The sequence below is a fragment of the Capra hircus genome, chromosome 18 (genome assembly GCF_001704415.2).
Source record: "Capra hircus breed San Clemente chromosome 18, ASM170441v1, whole genome shotgun sequence".
NCBI classification, from domain to species: domain Eukaryota; kingdom Metazoa; phylum Chordata; class Mammalia; order Artiodactyla; family Bovidae; genus Capra; species Capra hircus.
In genome coordinates this window covers 12,009,650-12,029,644 of record NC_030825.1, presented here as the reverse complement: position 1 = coordinate 12,029,644, position 19,995 = coordinate 12,009,650, and the positions used below count along the sequence as shown (strand labels likewise).

Below are 19,995 nucleotides of genomic sequence, written 5' to 3'. Positions count from 1 at the left end.
AACATAGAATGATACAGTACAGATACGATCATTTATATCTCACCAGCATTTAATAACTGGCCACCTGACATGAAGAGCCGACTCATTGGAAAAGACCCTGATGCTGGAAAAGATTGAGGGCAGGAGAGGGGGCTGACAGAGGATGAGATGGTTAGATAGCATCACTGACTCAATGGGCATGAATTTGAGCAAATTCCAGGAGACAGTGAAGGACAGAGGAGCCTGGTGGGCTGCCGTCCACAGATCACAAAGAGTCAGACACAAATTAGAGACTGAACAAACAGCAACACAGCTTCTAATAAACATGAGTTCACATCAGAAGATGTGGACCTAGCCTCAGGCTCTCCAACAGAAACACTGAATTCTACCGCATGGAAGGAATCTGTTTTTGTATTTCAAAAGACAGCGCTTGACAGATAGAAGGAAGCAGGAATGAAAGTCATTAAACAAAAGGTCACATATAAGAGCCACATATAAAAGGTCACACAGCGCAGGATTCTGTTTATAAGAACGACCCGGGATAGGTAAATCCGGACACACAGAAAGCAGATGGTGGTTTCCAGGGGCTGGTCCGGGGGAGGGGAATGACTGTTTAATGAGTACGGGGGTTCCTTTCAGGGAAACAAAAAACATTTTGGAACCAGGTACAGCTACGGTTTTTCCAGTAGTCGTGTACGGATGTGAGAGCTGGGGAGCGTAAAGAAGCCTGAGCGCTGGCTGACAAACTGATGCTTTCAGACTGTGGTGCTGACTTCACCCGAGAAATCGAATCCATTTCATTTCACTTGTTTTCAAACAGCCTCACAGGCTAGCAGCTGCCCCTTCTCCTCCTGCCCTCAGTCTTTCCCAGAATCAGGGTCTTTTCCAATGAGTCAGCTCTTCGTGAGGGAGAAGAACATGGACACTTCCTGTCCTTTCTCTATGCTGTGTTTTCTACTTCTTTTCTTCTTCTTACAGCCTGGTTTTTTTCTCCTTGCATGACAAAGATCAACAGAGACTCAGCAGGACCTAGGCAGCCAGGTCTGGGATTGGGGTGGGGGGGAGGGGGCACTGTCTCCCAACTCCCATGGGGTGCACTCACCACGGCGATGCTGATGGCGTCCTCATACTTCTTTGTGAGGATGCTCACCAAGGCAGAGGCCAGGAGCAGCAGGATCAGAGGGTTCTTGAACTGAAAAACAGGGCGGTGGGATCTTGTCTAGGCTCATGGACATCAGAGACCGGGCTTGCTCTAGTGGAGCGGCGCACCCAGAGCCTGGCTTCCAGGCTGGCCCTGCAGTGACCTGAGGGCCAGGAGGGGAGGACTGTCCCCACCCACTGGTTCTCCTCCGCCTGAAGGCCCACCACTGCGGTCCACCCGACGCTGGCGTCCTGGGGTCATCTCGACAGTGTCCCTGTCACCAAGACACCAGCCCTGGCCCTGCCTTCCAGCTCTTGGTCTCGCCTCGCCACGCCTCCTCGTTGCTCCAGGTCAGAACCTGCCCCTCAGGGCCAGCTTCCTGTGTGCTCCATTCACAACAGGTCCATCTCAGAAACTCTGAGGCAGGTTTCAGGATTTTGTGGGAAGCTCTCCAGTAGGTCTCTGGGGGTTGACTCCCACTAAAGGGTCTTAGACTGGAACACTGGGGCCCCCAGGCATGCCAGCTTTGTGAAAGTATGATGACCCCCATGTCCCAGCCCAGCCCTGGCAAAGATTGATGGGAAACTTCCCCAAGGGCAGCAGGCCTGTGTCTGCACAAGGGCTGTCCAGCCACAGGCTCAGGGTTAGCTCTGAGGTCCTCAGTCCTGGCTGGGGCCACTCTGAACAGCTGGGACCAGGCACTGGCCTCACCTTGAACTCTAATCCCAAGCCCAGAACCTCGTCCCCTACCCTGTGGCTGGACCCGAGCAGCCCTCCAGACCAGCGCGGACACCACCAGCCTCCCTCTGCCCCTCCTGGAGACCCTGCCAAACACCTGCCTTGCTCCATCTGACACAGGTGAGTCCCCATGAGACACAGCATGCAGGTGTCAGGCCCAGTGCAGAGATCCCACCACGGGCCAATAGTGCCACCCTGGCTATGGATAATGAGACCCTCCCGGCTCTGATGGGGCCCCTTTTAAGCCCACACGTAAAGCAGGACAGGCAGAAAGTGGTCTGCTGAAACCTTACTATGTGGGGAAGGGATGGTCACCAGAGACGTTCATTACAATAAACAGTAACAGCCCAAAAAGAAGCATTTCCCGAGCACCTCTTCCAAGCCATGCCTTGTGCTCAGCACTTTACTGCAACATTTTACTGGCTCCTCCCAACCCCATGACACTTGTGGCTCAGCTGGTAAAGCATCCGCCTGCAATGCGGGAGACCTGGGTTCGATCTCTGGGTTGGGAAGATCCCCTGGAGAAGGGAAAGGCTACCCACTCCAGTGTTCTGGCCTGGAGAATTCCACAGACTGTATAGACCATGGGGTCGCAAAGAGTCAGAGCCGACTGAGTGACTTTCACAACCCCGTGACACAGGTACTGTTAAGTAGTCCTGCTTAACGATAAATGACCAACCCAAGTTTCTGAAAGAAACTGAACTGCCGAGGATTCTTTTAGATCAGGCAACTCCAAAACCTGTGCTCTTAACAGTTATGCTCGAACCAAGGCTAGCTGGCAGATACTGGGGCTGGGGGCAACCTTTATTAAGCATGTAATACAGGCTAGGCTTCCTCTTAAGTAAAATTCAGAACAGGAGGGACTTACCAGTCCCATTTCCTAGATGGGGACAATTGAGGCTCAAGGCAGCCTGGTCGCAGGCTCAAAGTCACAAGGCTGGAAAGTAGGATCAAACCCGGCAGCCTGACTCTAATCTACCTCTGCTTTGTGACTCCGGGGCAGGGATTTGGGGCCATGCTAAGGCAGAATTCCTAGTGGTGAGTCTTTTGAGACAGAGAAGCAGGACCGCCTTGTGAAGTGGTGAGCTCCCTGTCCCTGGAGGAGACAGACAGGAGAACCACAGCATCCGGCATGGAACAAGTGCTCAATGAACACGAAGAATTAATAACTGAGGGCACATGGACTTCCTGTGCTTGTCGAGGGCTAGAAAACACGGCCGTCAGGAGCGGCCTTCCAATCCCACAGGGACACCCTGCGATGGATCCTTGAACCGATGAGGTTAGGATGAATAGGCATGTTTCCTGCTCTTAGAAACTGAAGAGATTTCATTTCTGGAAAGGTCCTGGCTGGAGGCTGGATGACAGCCCTGGGTGTGAGGTGTTAGCAGGGCAGAGGCCAGGTGAGCAGGGCCTAGTGTAAGGGGCAGCCAGGGCAGAAGTGACCAAGGCCTGGCTCCAGAAGGGAGAAGGTCCCCCGCAGCCCATGTGTCAGCCTCCTTCCCTGAACTTCAACTTCCAGGAGCCTCTGCTGCCTCTTCCCAACACTGGCATTCCAGGAAATTTCTGGGTTGGCCAGAGTCACCTGCATACCTAGAAGCCTCTTCCGGTGTAAAAATGCATCAATGAATGACATCCCTGGGGCACTGAGAACTAACCAATGAGCAGGGTGGGGACCAGAGGAGAAAGGACAGTGAGGATGCTACAAGGAGGGCTGTGATTGGTCCCTGATCTGACCAATCAAGGAAGCCTTAAACATGAGCCATGGGAAAGCAGCAGAAGCCTGGGGTATCCCTGAGCTTGACTGAGAGGGAGGTGTCAGGGATGGGAGAGGGTGCAAAAGCCAGGGAGGGGAAATTGAGGCAACCGCGGCTTCAGGTATCTGGGAAATTCCGCCTGTTAACTGGAGCTTTCTGAGCTGGTCCTGGGTGGGAGGTGGGGTGTTGATTTCTACACTGGAACTTGCAACAGGATCTATTTCAATTTTTTTCCCCTTTTTTCCCGTGGCTTCTGGGCATTTGACTGATACAACATGTATTCAGCACCAGCGGCAAAGGCTAAGAGGGCCAGGGGCTCTGGAGCCAGCTGCCTGGCTTCATTTCCCAGCAGCGACACCTAAGGCTGCAGGACTCTGGACCCTGGCTGCCAGGTAAACTACAGGACACTCAGTTAAATGTGAACTTCAGAAAAACAAGGAACTTTTTAAAAATTTAAGTTCAAGTAGGTCCCATGCGACATTTGGAACATACACGAAAAAACTCTCCTTTGCTTATCTACCTGAATTCCAAATGTAACAGACATCTGTAAATTTATTGGCTAAATCTAGCAGCCCTACACAACCTGGGAATATTTCAGCTTCTCTGTATTTCACTCTCCTCAGTTGGTAAAGAATCTGCCTACAATGCAGGAGACCCAGGTTGGGTCCCTGGGTTGGGAAGATGCCCTGGAGGAGGAAATGGCAGCCTGCTCCAGTATTCTTGCCTGGAAAGTCCCATGGACAGAGGAGCCTGGTGGGCTACAGTCCACGGGGTTGCAAGAGTTGGATATGACTTAGCGACTAAACCACCACATCTCAAAGTAGGGATCTAGAGGAAGAGTAAGTTAGTGTTTACTTATTTACTCAGCGTGGTGCCTGGCACATGGTTGCCTCTATGAATGGAAAGACTATTATTCGTGACTGTGGCCACCAGGGTAGTTAGTGAGCCCATCTCTCAGCTAGGAGCAGCCTGAAAGGGGCAAGCCTTCTTTGACTTTGCAGTATAGCTGTCCCATGTGCTGAGACTCGTCCACGGACACCCTCAATCCACAGTTACACGATGAACGGCGGCTCCCTTCCTCACCCCCAGGGTTACATTGGTTAATGCACAGAATGATGGCCATGGTCCCACCTGATCAAGGTATTTCTTCCACACAGGTTCCGTGTTATCAGCAACAAACTCATTCCAGCCATGGACCAGCCTGCGCTGCGTCACTGAGAACTCTGACAGCCCGTTCTGTAAATCTACCTGGAGGGAGAAGGACAGGCAGGTAAAGATCAAGGAGCCCAAGTCACAGGATTCCCACTCTAGAAGCCAGCTGCTTCCACAATGATCAAGGAAAATGGGCTGTCCACAGAGGAGAGGGGACCAGCTCAGAAACCCCAAGCAAATGGGCAGAGACAGGAGGAGACCTACAATCTCATTCTTTTTCAATGAACCCGCACTTCTGCCCTACAGATGCTACAGAGAAGACAGCCTTGGGTCTACATTTCAGGGTCTGCAATTATAGCATAGACACCTGGAGATGCAGGGACACTTACATTTTCATCTTTAGGAAGATGAGTCTGGGACGGTCAAATGGTGCAGCTGCCATGTGGAAGTACCTCCAAAAATTAAAAATAGAACCACCACACAATCTGGCAGTTCCACTAGTGGTTCCACTGCTTTCTTGATACTGCTATGTATCAAGAGAACTGGAGACCAATCTCAGTGAGATATCTGTCTATCCATGTTTGTAGCAGTATTATTCACAACAGCCAAAGGTGGACGTGACCCGAGTGTCCATCGGTGGGTGAATGCATAAGGAAAATGTGGTACAGACACACAGACAGACAAACACACACACAGGAATATTATTCACCACTGACACGGAAGTTTCAGCTTTGCAAGAGGGAAAGGGTTGTGGAAATGGGTTGAACAACAACGTGAATGTACTTAACACTTTGGAACTGTACCCATAAACGTAGCTAGATGATAATTTTTAGGTTGTGTATTTTGCCTCGAAACAAACAAAAAAGGCCTGCCCTTAGAAACAAAAAAAGCTACATGAGTCCATCATGCACACCTTGTGCAGATACAATTTCAAGCTGTTTATACAAACTGACATTAAATATAGCGAATTTAAGAGTCAATAACTATGTAAGGCAACTTTGTTGTCCTGCTGGCAACAAAAGCTTCACTGTCTTTAAAAGGTCGATAAGAAAGCTCTACCAGGGACTTCCCTGGTGGTCTAGTGGTTAAGAATCCGCCTACCAATGCAGAGGGCACTAGTCTGATCCTTGGTCGGGAAGCTAAGACTCCACATGCCTCGGGCAACTAAGCCTGGGTGCTGCAATGAGGACCCAGTGAAGCCAAAAATAAATGAACAGAACAAAAACAAAACAAAAAGGTTCTACCAGATGGTTGAGGTGATGGGAAGGCTGGGCTGATTTCTAGATTCTTTTGAATAGAGCAAGAAAACCTCGCTTTTTTCCTAGGTAGGGGGAAATGTCTTGGCAAGGAAAACATATTTCCTTCCCCGCTCCAAATGCTACCAAGTGGGACTTGAATTTAGATGGGCTTTTGAGTATTCTCAAGGAAAGGCTGGCCTGAAACACTGACCTCCAGCTTCTTTGAAATTGTGGCATGTGACCTTTCATTAGTGGACTTTTATTGGCTTTCCCAAAGTGTGGTGGGTTATGAGTGGACACACGCACACACACACCATGTTTGTTTGGCTAAGTAAAGATAACTGAAACCATAAAGCAAGCCAACTCCTTCAGCCTCACAGGGGACCCTCATGGAACGGAAGTGGTCTTCGGTTTGGCTTTTATCTTGCCCTGGCCAGGACTCCAAATTCACCAGAAGAAACTGACAAGAAGCTGGTTTCAGTCACTGGCAACACCATGAATTATAAAACACGAAGGGTGGGAACGGCAGGTGGTGAAGAGTTTGAGCTTGAATGTCAAAACACCCAGATTCAACTCTGACTGGGCTGCTATGGAAACCTGGGGGTCCCCTGAGCCACTCTCTGTCTCTCACCAAGAGGGAGGGGAGATACTTATAGCCGACTCAGAAACCAACACAGCACTGTCAAGTAACTATCTTCTAACTAAAACTAAAGAAAAGAGAGAGAGACACGCACGGAAAACTGGGAGGATCGTGGCCACCAGGAAGGGTTTCCAGGGTTCATGCCCATCAATGTGGGTGCCCTTCCTGGTGGGGAATCAGAACCGTTCAACAGCAGGAGTATTTTCTAACAGTGATGATAACAATGTGTCATAGTTCAGGATTGTGAAGCCATTTTCAGGACCTCGAGCCGCTTTCCTCTTAATCTGAAAACCCCACTGCCCCAGGCCTCAGAGATGACCTCAGCTCTTACGTAAAATGCTTTGGCTAGGTCCTCTCTGTGGCATTTGCTTGCTTCCTTGGGTGCCAGAGCCACCACTGCCTTCTCTTTCTCGATGGCTTTCAAGTCATTTTGTCCATCAATCTGTGGGGAAAAAAAAAAGTAGGATTGCTCTTAGGTGCACTGGTTTTATACAGATATGTCTTTTTAACGTATAACATACACAGAGAAAGTGTGCAGATCTGAAGTGTATAGCTCAAAGTTTTACACACTGACCCATATAACCAGCCTCCAAATCGAGAAACACACACTCACATGAACAGCCCCCAGGAGATTTATTTTGCTGGGGTTTGAACTCTGTGCAAATGGTAACATGCAATATATATGCTTTTGTGTTTGGTTTCTTTGACTCAAGGTTATTAGTGAGATTCACGCATGATGGTGTGTGTGGTGATGGTTTGCTAATTTTTCATGGCTGCATAGTATTTCACCAAATGAGTATAGCACAATTTATTTTTCTGTTTTACTGCTGATGGATTGTTTCCAGCTGTTGGCTGTTATTGACACATCTGGTTTCAAACAAACTTATTTTACTGAATGGAAAATCACAAAGCTGACAGAGCAGGGCAGCAATTTACAGATTCAGAATCCTGGACCTTGAACTTCTGGGATTCTCAGTTAAGAATGCACCAAACCACAGAGAGCGCTTCCTGGTGGTATCATGGCCTGTTTTGGGAGACATTTGCAATAACCTAAGACTTTATTTTGGGGGGTTCCAAAATCACTGCAGATGGTGATCCCAGCCATGAAATTAAAAGCCGCTTACTCCTTGGAAGGAAAGTTATGACTGATCTAGATAGCATATTCAAAAGCAGAGATATTACTTTGCCAACAAAGGTCCCTCTAGTCAAGGCTATGGTTTTTCCAGTGGTCATGTATGAATGTGAGAGTTGGACTGTGAAGAAAGCTGAGCACCGAAGAACTGATGCTTTTGAACTGTGGTGTTGGAGAAGACTCTTGAGAGTCCCTTGGACTGTAAGGAAATCCAACCAGTCCATCCTAAAGGATATCAGTCCTGAGTGTTCATTGGAAGGACTGATGCTGAGGCTGAAACTCCAATACTTTGGCCACATCATGCGAAGAGTTGACTCATTGGAAAAGACCCTGATGCTGAGAGGATTGGGGGCAGGAGGAGAAGGGGACGACAGAGGATGGGATGGCTGGATGGCATCACCAACTCGATGCACATGAGTTTGGGTGAACTCGGGGAATTGGTGATGGACAGGGAGGCCTGGCGTGCTGTGATTCACGGGGTCGCAAACAGTCTGACACGCCTGAGCAACTGAACTGAACTGAAGAAAAGGGGGAAACCAGTTGAAGTCTGGGTGCCCAGCAGGTCCGGGAAGAAGCCATGTGAAACACCTAAAGGGCATGGGAGGACATGGCAACCTCAGAAATAGGAGAATGGTGAGTATTTTTGCAAAGTTATTCCTAGTATTCTGACACCCAGGACAAGATAATCATCTTTTCCTTTTCACCAGGTAGTTGGCACAGGGAAGGAGGAAGGGGAGAGGCTCTGCCTAACAGCCTCTTCCTTCAGCTGAAATAGAGACGGCAAGTTCCCCTTTGACTGCCCATCTCCCAAAGGCCCCGTTTGCTCAGAAATGGGCTGCTGACCACACCCACTTCCTGGGGTTGCTTCTCACTGTGCCAACGACCAGGAAGCAACCAAGGATTATTACATAGATCACTTGGCCGACTCTCTCCTTAAGTCTACCTCACCATCTTCACTGTGTGAGATCCACCTCCTGGAGAAATGTACATCACAGCCTGAGACAGGATGTTTTGTCTGCTCTCAAGACATAGTTCAAGTGTACCAAATCGAGGGCTTGATTCTTGCTCACACCACAGATGGAAGCAGTCCTGGGGTCACAGGACCTCCTGCCTGGCTGTTCCCTAGCTTACCATTTCTGTCTGACCACGGCTACACCCAATTCACTTTTTAGGAAGCAGCTCAATCAACCCTGAATGTATAAATCCAGCCCTCTCCTTCACCTTCTCCTCTCTGTCACTATCTGTCTGTCTGTCTCTCTCTATCTCTCTCTCTCACACACACACACATATCCCATGTTTGAAACATTTGGATAGATTCCAGTTGCTCCCAGGATAGAACCCTACTGTCTTCAAAATGGCTGCAGCAGACCCCCACCTCACACCCACCCTCCCTGTGTTCCTGGTCTGGGCGGGCCAGCAGCACACCTAGCTAAAAATCCCCTGCCCACTGGAGGAGTCCCGTATCCCCCAGGAGTGTACCGCTCCAGTGCCCCTGCCAAAGATGGCACATTTTCCCAGCTGACAAACCAAACGTAAAATCAGGGGTTCTCGACCAAGGGCAGTTCCCCCCTGGGGGACTTTGCTAGTGCCTGGAGATATGTTTAGTCCTCATAACTGAAGCAGGGGTGGTACTGGCATCTGGTGGGTAGAGGCCAGGCACGCGGTCAAGTTCCTTACAAGGAATGACCTGAAACAGAAAGGTCTATACTGCGGAGGGCAAGAAGTCTCACTTCAGAGGTCAAGGACTGTCTTGTCCTGACATCTTCCCAGACCAGATAGCCACCTGCTCTACCCCCTCAGCACCCTGGACGTCCCCCTGATGGCATCTACACCACGGTCACTTGCCTAATGACCGGCAAGTGACTATCACTGAACTGCCTCCCTCTGCTCACAATGCAGCCCCTCCAGAACGCGGGGCCAGCGCCTGGTACCCAGAGGCTGCTCTGGGGACACTTATCAGCTGGAGCCCAGGACATCAGTGCATGTGCACGCACACTCAGCTCCAAGGATGGATGACTAGACACACGCTCTTGGCTACAAGGCTCCGCTTACCCTCGTCATCAGTGCTGCCCAGGAGATGGTCCAGCTCCTCTTGCCAGCACGTCTCCTGGGGCAAGTGACAATCTCCCTGACTGATCACAGTTTCCTCATCTGCAAAATGTGGGTGGTGCTGGCTAGCTACCCTCATCCTGTCCTTTTTTTTCTGAATCAAACAAATGTGTGCCTGGACAAGATGTGACATGGTCCTGACCTCCCATGAACCCCTAGGAAATGCAGGTCCACACCTGCCCCAGGGACCAGGCCTCCGGCATGTGGCTGGAATAACAATGATGGTGACGTCACTTGGGTTGCTAAGCCATGTTTAAGTAACTCAAGAGCGGAAGATGCACAGAGCAACAGAAGGGGCATGGAGGCTGGAATTGCCCAGAAGTGAAGTGAAGTGATGTGAAGTCGCTCAGTCGTGTCTGACTCTTTGAGACCCATGGACTGTAGCCCACCAGTCTCCTCCGTCCATGGGATTCTCCAGGCAAGAATACTGGAGTGGGTTGCCATTTCCTTCTCCAGGGGATCTTCCCAACCCAGGGATCGAACCCAGGTCTCCCACATTGCAGGCAGACGCTTTAACCTCTGCACCACCAGGGAAGCCCTGGGTTCAAATCCTCCTCCGTGACTGACCAGCCCTATAACCAGGGACAGTAATCTGTCTCAGGTTGTTTTGAAGATTTAAAAACACCCAACGCTGAGGACTTCCCTGGTGGCCCAGTGGTTAAACATCCACTTGCCGATGCAGGGGACAGGAGTTCGATCTCTCCATATGCTGTGGGGCAACTGAGCCCGTGTATCACAACTGCTAAGCCTGCGCTCCATGACAAGAGGAGCCACCGCGGTTAGAAGCTCGTGCACCCCCACGAAGAGGAGTCCCCCTCGCCGCAAGTACAGAAAGTCCGAGAGCAACAGCGAAGACCCCGCGCAGCCAAAACAAACAGAAAACAAAATAAAAACAAAACCCAACTCTGTAGCTGCACTTTGCATGGGGCAGGTGCATTCAGGAAATATTCCATAGAAGATCAGTCGCCTAAAGACCCAGAGGAAAAAAAAAAAAAGACCCAGAGGGATTTAGGAGGTGTGGTGACCCCAACACTTCACAGCCTCTCTCTCTGACTTTGTCTTGCGGGGGAGATGTTTCCTGACATTCTCAATGAGGTTTCTACAAGTGGTTCTAGAAGATACATAAATGCTTGAATCTGTGTGGTTTTATTTTTAAATTTTTACTTATTAATTTTTTTGAATCTGAAGGTACAGATAGGAAACCTGTGAATTCTATTCTTTTTAAATCTTTGATTTTCTTTTGATGCTGCTCCTGCTGCTGCTAAGTCGCTTCAGTCGTGTCCGACTCTGTGCGACCCCATAGACGGCAGCCCACCAGGCTCCCCCGTCCCTGGAATTCTCCAGGCAAGAACACTGGAGTGGGTTGCCATTTCCTTCTCCAATGCATGAAAGTGAAAAGTCAAAGTGAAGTTGCTCAGTTTTGTCCGATTCTGTGCAACCCCATGGACTGCAGCCTACCAGGCTCCTCCGTCCATGGGCTTTTCCAGGCAAGAGTACTCGAGTGGGGTGCCATTGCCTTCTCTGCCTTTTGATGCTAGGCTTAGATAATTTATCTATATATTTCAGTTTTTTGTTTTTAAAAAAAGGGTCCATCAACAGATCAGTGGGTAAACAAAATGTGATCAAGCCCAAACAATGGAATATCATTCAACCTTAAAAAGGGAGGAATTCTGACGCCTGCCACAACAGGAATGAAGCTTGAGGATGTTATGCTCAGTGAAATACACCAGTTACAAAAGGACAAATACTGTAATGACACCACTTACGTGCGGTACCTAGAACAGACAAACTCACAGAGACAGGAAGCAGAATGGTGCTTACCAGAAGCCGGGTAATTGCTTTTGTTTTTGCTTTGCTACTTGGCTTGCGGGATCTTTGTTTCCCAACCAGTGACTGAACCCAGGCCACGTCAGTGAAAGCTCTGAGTCCTAACCACTGGAACGCCAGGGAATTCCCAGGAGTTAGTGTCTACTGGGGACAGACTCGGTTGGAGAAGTTGAAGAAGTTCTGGAGACAATGGTTGTGATGACTGGACAACCACGTGAATGTACTCAATGCGACTGAACTGTGTGCTTAAAAAGTTAGGATGGTAAATGTTTTGTACATCTTACCACATACACACAAAATCCAGAACAAGAAAAAAGCAAAACAAACAGGATCAAAGGAATCCAATCCCTCTGCCTTTGCAGGTCAAGACTAGCAAGAAATCCCACCCTTTTTGGGGAACTCTGTTTGTCCCTGGGAGCCAGCCAGATGGCTGAAAGAGGCTTGTGAGGATAAGGGCAGGGGCTGGGAAGGCAGCCTGGAGGAGGAGGGTCCAGCGGGAGACTCCTAACCCCAGCTGTGTTCCATGACCATGACCGTGACCGCGGGACGGAGTCTGAGCCCAAAGTGGGAGGGTGTCTGGCCTCCAACTGTGCTCTGTAAGTGAAAGCCACGGACACACTTCCGGGTCTGTGAACAAGAGAACTGAAGAAAGGGATGCGAATAAGTACAAGCTCTTGGCTGTTCACAGCAGCACAATTCGGAACAGCTCAGAGTCCATTAGCTGATGGAGTAACAAGATGTGCTCTTTCACACAATGGAATATCATTCAGCCTCAAAGAGGAATGAAGTGCTGGGACTTCCCTGGTGGTCCAGTGGCTAAGACTGCGCTCCCAACGCAGGGTGCCTGGGTTCGATCCCTGGTCAGGGAACTAGATCCCACATGCCGCAACCAACTAAAAATCCCACAGGCTGCAACTAATGCGCCCACATGCTGCAACTAAGACCTGGCACAGCCAGATACATAAATGAAAATACAGATTTTTAAAAAGGAATGAGGTACTGAAGCATGCTACACTATAAGTGGAATTGCGTCTTCAAAAAAAGGTATCTTGATATGGAAGCCATCTAAGTGCCTATTCGTAGATGAGTGGGTGAGGAAGATGTGGTGTCTGCATATGTACACACACACACACACACACACACACACACACACACACACACACACAATATTCCTACTACTCAACCATAAAAAAAGAATGAAACCTCACCCTTTGCAACAACATGGATGGACACAGAGGGCGTTACACTCGGTGAAGTCAGACCGAGAGACAAACACTGTATGATGTCGCTTATATGTGGGCTCTAAAAAGCGACACAAGTGAACAGGCATGACACGACAGAAAGAGCCACAGACACTCAGAACACACACGCGGTTGCGAGAGGGGAGGGGGTGGGGAGGAGAAACAGACGGAGGAGGTGAAGAGGTGCCAACTTCCATTTGCAGAATAAACGTGTCACGGGTGTAAACACACAGTGTGAGGACTATATGGACTAGTTAAGCAATGTCTTTGTATGGTGACAGATTGTAACTAGACTTACCCTGGTGATCATTTTGACATGATCATCATATTGAAATGATGTATACCAGGAACTAACATATTGTTGTAGGCCAATTAAACTTCGAAAACAAACAAAATCTGATCTCATAGAAAAAGAGATCAGATTTACAGTTACCAGAGGTGGGGACGGTGAGTTGGATGAAGGCAGTCAAAACACAGAAGTTTCTAGGTATAAGATAAATTAGTACCAGGCGTGTGATGTACAAAATGAGAAATATAATGAACCCTGCTGTATGTTATATACAAAAGTTGTTGGGAGGGTGAATCCTAAAAGTTCTCATCACAAGGGGAAAATATGAGATGTTGGATGTTCGCTGAACTTACTGTGATGATCATTTCATGACATTATGTCAAATCATGATGCTGGAAGGCAATGGCACCCCAAAAATCCCATGGGCGGAGGAGCCTGGTGGGCTGCAGTCCATGGGGTTGCTAAGGGTCGGACACGACTGAGCAACTTCACTTTCACTTTTCACTTTCATACATTGGAAAAAGAAATGGCAACCCACTCCAGTGTTCTTGCCTGGAGAATCCCAGGGACGAGGGAGCCTGGTGGGCTGCCGTCTATGGGGTCACATAGAGTCAGACACGACTGAAGTGACTTAGCAGCAGCAGTAGCAGTACCTTTTAAACTTACACAATGCTGTACGTCCATTTATATCTTTATAAAACTGGAAGAAAAAAGAAGTTATCTTGAAGTCCTAACCCCCTGACCTCAAATGTGACTGAATTTAGAAACAGGGTCTTAACAGAGGTAACGAGGTGACAATGAGGTCATCAGGGTGAGATCCAGTTGAATACGACTGATGACCTCGTAAGGAGAGTCCTGGACACGGAGACAGACCCGCATGGAGCGATCCCACTACAAGCCCAGGCAACTGCTTCACCAGCAGCACTGGAAGCTAAGAGAAAGGCATGGGACAGGTTCTCCACTACGGCCGTTAGAGCCAGGCCCTGCCCATACTGCGATCTTGGACATCTGGCCCCAGAACTATGAGAAAGTAAATTTCTGTTGCTTGAAGCCATCATAATCTGGGGTGCTCTGTTCATCAACCCTAGGAAACAACATTCTCCAACACAAACGGACCTTGAAACCCCCGTGCTGATGAAGACAGACACAAAAGGCCATGTTATCACTTGATTTGGTTTTTATGAAATGTCCAGAACAGGTGACTTCCATAAAGAGAGAGCTTCCCTGGTGTCTCAGTGGCAAAGAATCCGCCCGCCAATGCAGGAGACCCGGGTTTGATACCTGTTCCAGGGAGATCCCACATGCCGCGCAGCAACTAAGCCTGTGTGCCACAGCTCCAGAGCCTGTGCTTTGGAGCCTGGGAGCCACAGCTACTGAGCCCACACGCTGCAAATACTGAAGCCCTGGAGCCAGTGCTCCACAGCAAGGGAAGCCACTGCAGTGAGAAGCCCGCACGTCGTAGCTAGAGAAGAGCCCCCGTTCGTCACGAGAGAGTAGTCCCCGTTCATCACAATGAGAGAAGAGCCCCCATTCGTCATGACGAGAGAAGAGCCCCCGTTCATCACGAGAGAGAAGAGCCCCTGTTCATCACAATGAGAGAAGAGCCCCCGTTCGTCATGACGAGAGAAGAGTCCCCGTTCATCACAATGAGAGAAGAGCCCCCGTTCGTCACGACGAGAGAAGAGCCCCCATAGCAACAAAGACCCGCCGCAGCCTAAAATAAATAAATAGTTTTTAAAAGCAGAAAATGGACCTGTTCTAGTCATTTCTTTTGCAGATTCATTTACTGCAGAATGGTTTCTGTTCAAAGTCAGCCACTGCAACAGTGCCTGTCAAGTAAGCACTGGAAAGAACCCCCATGCCACTAATAAAGGATGGGTACCGGGGAGGAGAACAAGCAGTCCCTGGCTGCCCTGGATGCGTTCAGTACTGATGATGCAATGAGGAGGAGGAGAGGTGGCCTGGAAAGTTCGGGGGCTAAAGAGGATCAAGAGGGGCAGTGAAGACAGAGAAGCACCTGAGAAGGAGAAGGCAGAAGCTGAACGCGTGTGAAGGCTGACTGAGGAAGAGAGGTAAGCCGAGCTTTGGGCAAGTGGCAAAGTCATCACCAACAGAGCTGTGAAGGGCGGATCCAAGTTCTTACACAGCATTGTCACTGAGGTGCCTTCTTCACGCATGAGGATGGAGACGCATACGAGAGATTCAGGTGCGCTTCCTAGTGGTAAAGAATCCACCAGCAATGCAGGAGACACAAGAGACACGGGTTCGATCCTGCGGTCGGGAAGGATGCTGGAGTAGGAAACGGCAACCCCCTCCAGTCTTCTTGCCTGGAGAATTCCACGGACAGAGGAGCCTGGCGGGCTCCAGTCCACGGGGTCACAAATTCAGACGCGACTGAGGGGCTGAGCAACAGACACTGCCCAGCAGCATTCCCAAGAGGTGGCACCTTTAGCAATAGACTGAGAAGGAAAAAACAAAAAAGGGCAAAACATATCATGAGCAATAGGTTAGCCTGTCTATAACCAAGAAGAGAAGAGGATGGGTTTGCTAGCATAATCAGGGCACAGAGACCGGGGGCTGGTTGCCTTTGGGGCTCAAAACTGGGTGGTGGGAAACAGGCAGCGAGAGACTTCTACTGGACCCCCTTTTGCGTCCTGTCGGATCCTGAACCCTGAGTGAGATAAACCAGTCTTGACTAAGCCTGGGGCAGGGCCGGAGCAGAAGGGGAGGGCCTTCCTAGGCTGGGATGCTCAGGATCAAAGACTGGGCCAATGTCAACTTGGAAAGGGAGGGCAGAGGCTGCGATGTAAGGGACCCATGCGGAGGGTGGCAGGGCTGGGAACACAGTGTCAACAGGAGGCAAGAGGGATGCGAATGAACTCAAAGGGCTGGTCCATTGCTTTTTAATGCTGGGCGGGGGGAACCCTAACTGCAGAAACTGGGTGGAGGGAACATCACCAGGCCCACGTCTCACTGATCTGGGCCCTGATCCAGGTTCCCAGCTACCAGCCGAGCAACCCTCAACAAGCCCTTTGACTTCTCTGAGCCTCCGCTTTCTCTTCTGTAAAATGGGGATAACGATACCACACATGGAACATTGGTGAGGCAGAGGTTCTCAAGGTCCAGCCTTAGGTCAAGACGGGTTTCAGAGGTGTTTTCCAGCTCTTGAAATCACACCTAGTTGGTGTTCTCTGTGTGTGAATGATGGTGGTATGAACCCAGACAGCAAAGAACTGCCAATGCGACGTGAGGTGCTCAGAGTACAGGTCTTGTGGGGAAGCAGGTGGCGCAGCTGGGTTAGGAGGAGGCCGCTGGGACTGGGGACCAACAGGTGGGTGGCAAGGTGAGGAGCCTGGTTACACACAGGGAGATTAGGTAATAAGCAAATATATACCAAACATAATGTGAGCTGGCACTCTCGCTGTTGGGGAACGGAGTTACAAATATACACAGAGCTGGCACCAGCCCTGGGTTGAAAGCCATGATCAAATATATAAAATATACATGTATACACGCACACACAAGTATAAAACTGAATATGGCTCTAACAGTGTACACGTACACACACCTGCCCTGAGAGGGCCCAGAGGCCACAGCACCCCAGGAGCATGGGCACACAGCACACCAGACCTTGATTTCTAAATACCCTTCTTCTTGGACTTCCCGGGTGCTCCAGCGGCTGAGACTCATCACTCCCAATGCAAGGTGCCCGTGTTTGATCCCTGGTCAGGGAACTAGATCCCACACGCCACAACTAAAGAGTCCACATGCCACAGCTAAAGAGCCCATGTGCCGCAACTAAGACCCGGTGCAGCAAAGGAAATTTAAAGAATAAATACATCTCCTTCCAGCGAAAAGAGCCAAGACTCCTAGAAGAAACGGCTGTCCCCAGGGCTGGCTCAGGGAAGGTACACAACGAGCTGGAATGTCTTGTTATGGCAGAGAGCAGGCAGATGCTCAGAGAGTGACGGAAAGATGTCCAGACAGAAAAGTCACCATGAGAAAAGGCTTCTAATGGCCAAATCTCGGCATAAGGATAAAAAAAAAATGAGGGTAACAAATTTTAACCCACTAACAGAACAGGAATTTGTGAGTGTGTGAATGATGCATGAATGATTATGAACGAACACACGAACACCTAGATAAAGAGGAGAAAGTGGCAGCTCTGTTTTCCTTTTAAACTTTTTATTCTGTGTTGGGGCATAGCTGATTAACAATGTTGTAACAGTTTCAGGTGACCAGGGAAGGGACTCAGTCATATATATACATGTATCCATTCTCCCCACAAATTCCCCTCCCATCCAGGCTGCCACATAACACTGAGCAGAGTTCCATGTGCTATTCAGTAGGTCCTTGTTGGTTATTGATTTAAAAAAATATTTATTTATTTGGCTGGGTTGGGTTTTAGTTATGCCATTTGGGAGCTAGTTCCCAGACCAGGGATGGAACATGGGCCTCCTGCATTAGGAGCATGGAGTCTTAGCCACTGGACCACCAGGTAGGTCCCTATCCATTTTAAATATAGCAGTGTGTACATGTCCAGCCCAAATTCCCTAACTATCCCTTTCCCCTGTCCTTGTGCCCCGGGAGCCATAGGTTTGTTCTCTAGGTCTGTGAGTTAGGGCAGCTCTTTCTGATACCAAGCACCAGGTAGTAAATGAGGAAGGAATGATAAAATTGGAAAATTGCTGTTCAGCAAACATTCTAAAAGTAATGGGTTCACCAATCAAAAAATGGGCAGAGGACCTAAACAGACATTTCTCCAAAGAAGACGCACAGATGGCTAATAAACACATGAAAAGATGCTCTACATCACTCATTACTAGAGAAATGCAAATCAAAACTACAATGAGACATCACTTCACACTGGTCAGAATGGCCATCATCAAAAATCTGTGAACAATTAAGTGCTGGAGAGGGTGTAGAGAAAAGGGAACGCTCTTGCACTGTTGGTGGGAACGTAAGCCACTATGGAAGACAATATGGCGATTCCTTAAAAAACTGGGAATAAAAATACCATATAATCCAGCTATCCCACTCCTGGGCATATACCCTGAGGAAATCATAATTGAAAAAGACACATGTACCTCTGTGTTCATTGCAGCACTATTTACAATAGCTACGACATGGAAGTGACCTAGATGTCCATCGGCAGATGAATGGATAAAGAAGCTGTGGTACATATATGCAATGGAATATTACTCAGCCATAAAAAGGAATGCCTTTTAAGTCAGTTCTGATGAGGCGGATGAACCTAGAGCCTATTATATAGAGTGAAGTAAGTCAGAAAAATAAATATCATATATTAACGCTTATACATGGAATCTAGAGGAGAAGGCAATGGCACCCCACTCCAGTACTCTTGCCTAGAAAATCCCTTGGATGGAGGAGCCTGGTAGGCTGCAGTCCATGGGGTCACTGAGAGTTGGACACAACTCAGTGACTTCACTTTCACGAATTGGAGAAGGAAATGGCAACCCACTCCAGTGTTCTTGCCTGGAGAATCCCAGGGATGGCGGAGCCTGGTGGGCTGCCGTCTATGGGGTCGCACAGAGTCGGACACGACTGAAGCGACTTAGCAGCAGCAGCATGGAATCTAGAAAGGTGACCCTGATGAGCCTACGTGCAGGACAGCAATGGAGATGTGATGGGAGCGGGAGGAGTGGGTGGGACAAATGGAGATGGAGAGGGTAGCATGGAAACATATACACTACCTTAGGTAAAATAGCCAGTGGGAATTTGCTGTATCACTCAGGGAACTCAAACTGGGGCTCTGTGACAACCTAGAGGGGTGGGATGGAGTGGGAGGTGGAGGGAGGCTCCAGAGGGAAGGGACACATGTATACCTGTGGCTGATTCATGTTGATGTATGGCAGAAACCAACATAATATTGTAAAGTGATTATGCTTCAATTAAAAATAAATATTTTTTAAAAAGTAATGGGTTCAGGCAAGAATCACCAACAGATGCTAAAACTGAGCAAAAATGAGAAACAGGCTATTGACATAGCCTCAAGCCAACTTGTCATAAAATACTGGGTTGGCCAAAAGTTCATTTGGGTTTTCCAGACGCTCTTCCTGAAAAATCCAAAGGCACCTTTTGTCCAGCCCAATACTAATTGATTACAACAAGCGAAACAGGAACTTCGCAGAAGAGAAACCTGGCCAGTGGGAGTGGAGAATTCATGCACAGAATCTAGGCTGGCCTGGGTCCGCACTCCCTAGGGAGTTGCATGGTCCTGGGCAAATTACTTCACTTTCCAAGGCTTAGATTCCTAGAGGGATTTCTGTAAGGATTCAAAATAATATGCTGCATCCATAGGTGTTCAGCAGAACATTGTTCTGAAAATGAAAGGAGGGAAACTACCCCAAAGCCCATCAGCTGGGGATGTGGGTTAAATTAAAATGCCTACACAGCCACTAGGAAAGAATGTGCTTCTATTTACAAGAGCCAAGACATGGGAGCAACCTAAGCGTCCATCAGCAGAGGATGGATAAAGAAGACGTGGTCCATACATACAGTGGGATACGACTCAGCCAGAAACAGGAAGTAATGCCATTTGCAGCAACGTGGATGAGCCTAGAGATGATGATAGTAAGTGAAGGAAGTTAGAGAAAGACCAGCACCATATGATATCACTTACATGCGGAAACTAAAACACGGCACAAACGAACTTATCTACAAAATAGGAACAGACTCATAGACATAGAGAGCAGACTTACGGTTGTCAAGAGGGAAGAGGCTGGGGGCGGGAT

The 19,995-nt window shown here is 48.9% G+C and overlaps 1 protein-coding gene across 3 annotated transcripts in view; it reads right to left on the bottom strand.

Annotated features, from left to right (window-relative positions):
* ATP2C2 (ATPase secretory pathway Ca2+ transporting 2) overlaps positions 1-19,995 on the bottom strand; it is a 79,022-nt gene that overhangs the window by 49,606 nt on the left and 9,421 nt on the right. Inside the window, exons 1-4 of one of the 3 annotated variants that reach the window (XM_018061790.1) lie at positions 9,827-9,862; positions 6,974-7,084; positions 4,744-4,860; positions 1,082-1,171 (exon numbers count right to left, since the gene is read on the bottom strand). In XM_018061790.1, the coding sequence (XP_017917279.1) occupies positions 1,082-1,171; positions 4,744-4,860; positions 6,974-7,084; positions 9,827-9,835 (327 nt within the window). In that variant the 5' untranslated portion in view covers positions 9,836-9,862. Of the gene's footprint in view, positions 1-1,081; positions 1,172-4,743; positions 4,861-6,973; positions 7,085-9,826; positions 9,863-19,995 lie in introns of those variants that run through there. The other 2 variants (XM_005691840.3, XM_018061791.1) reach the window with 2 other exon arrangements.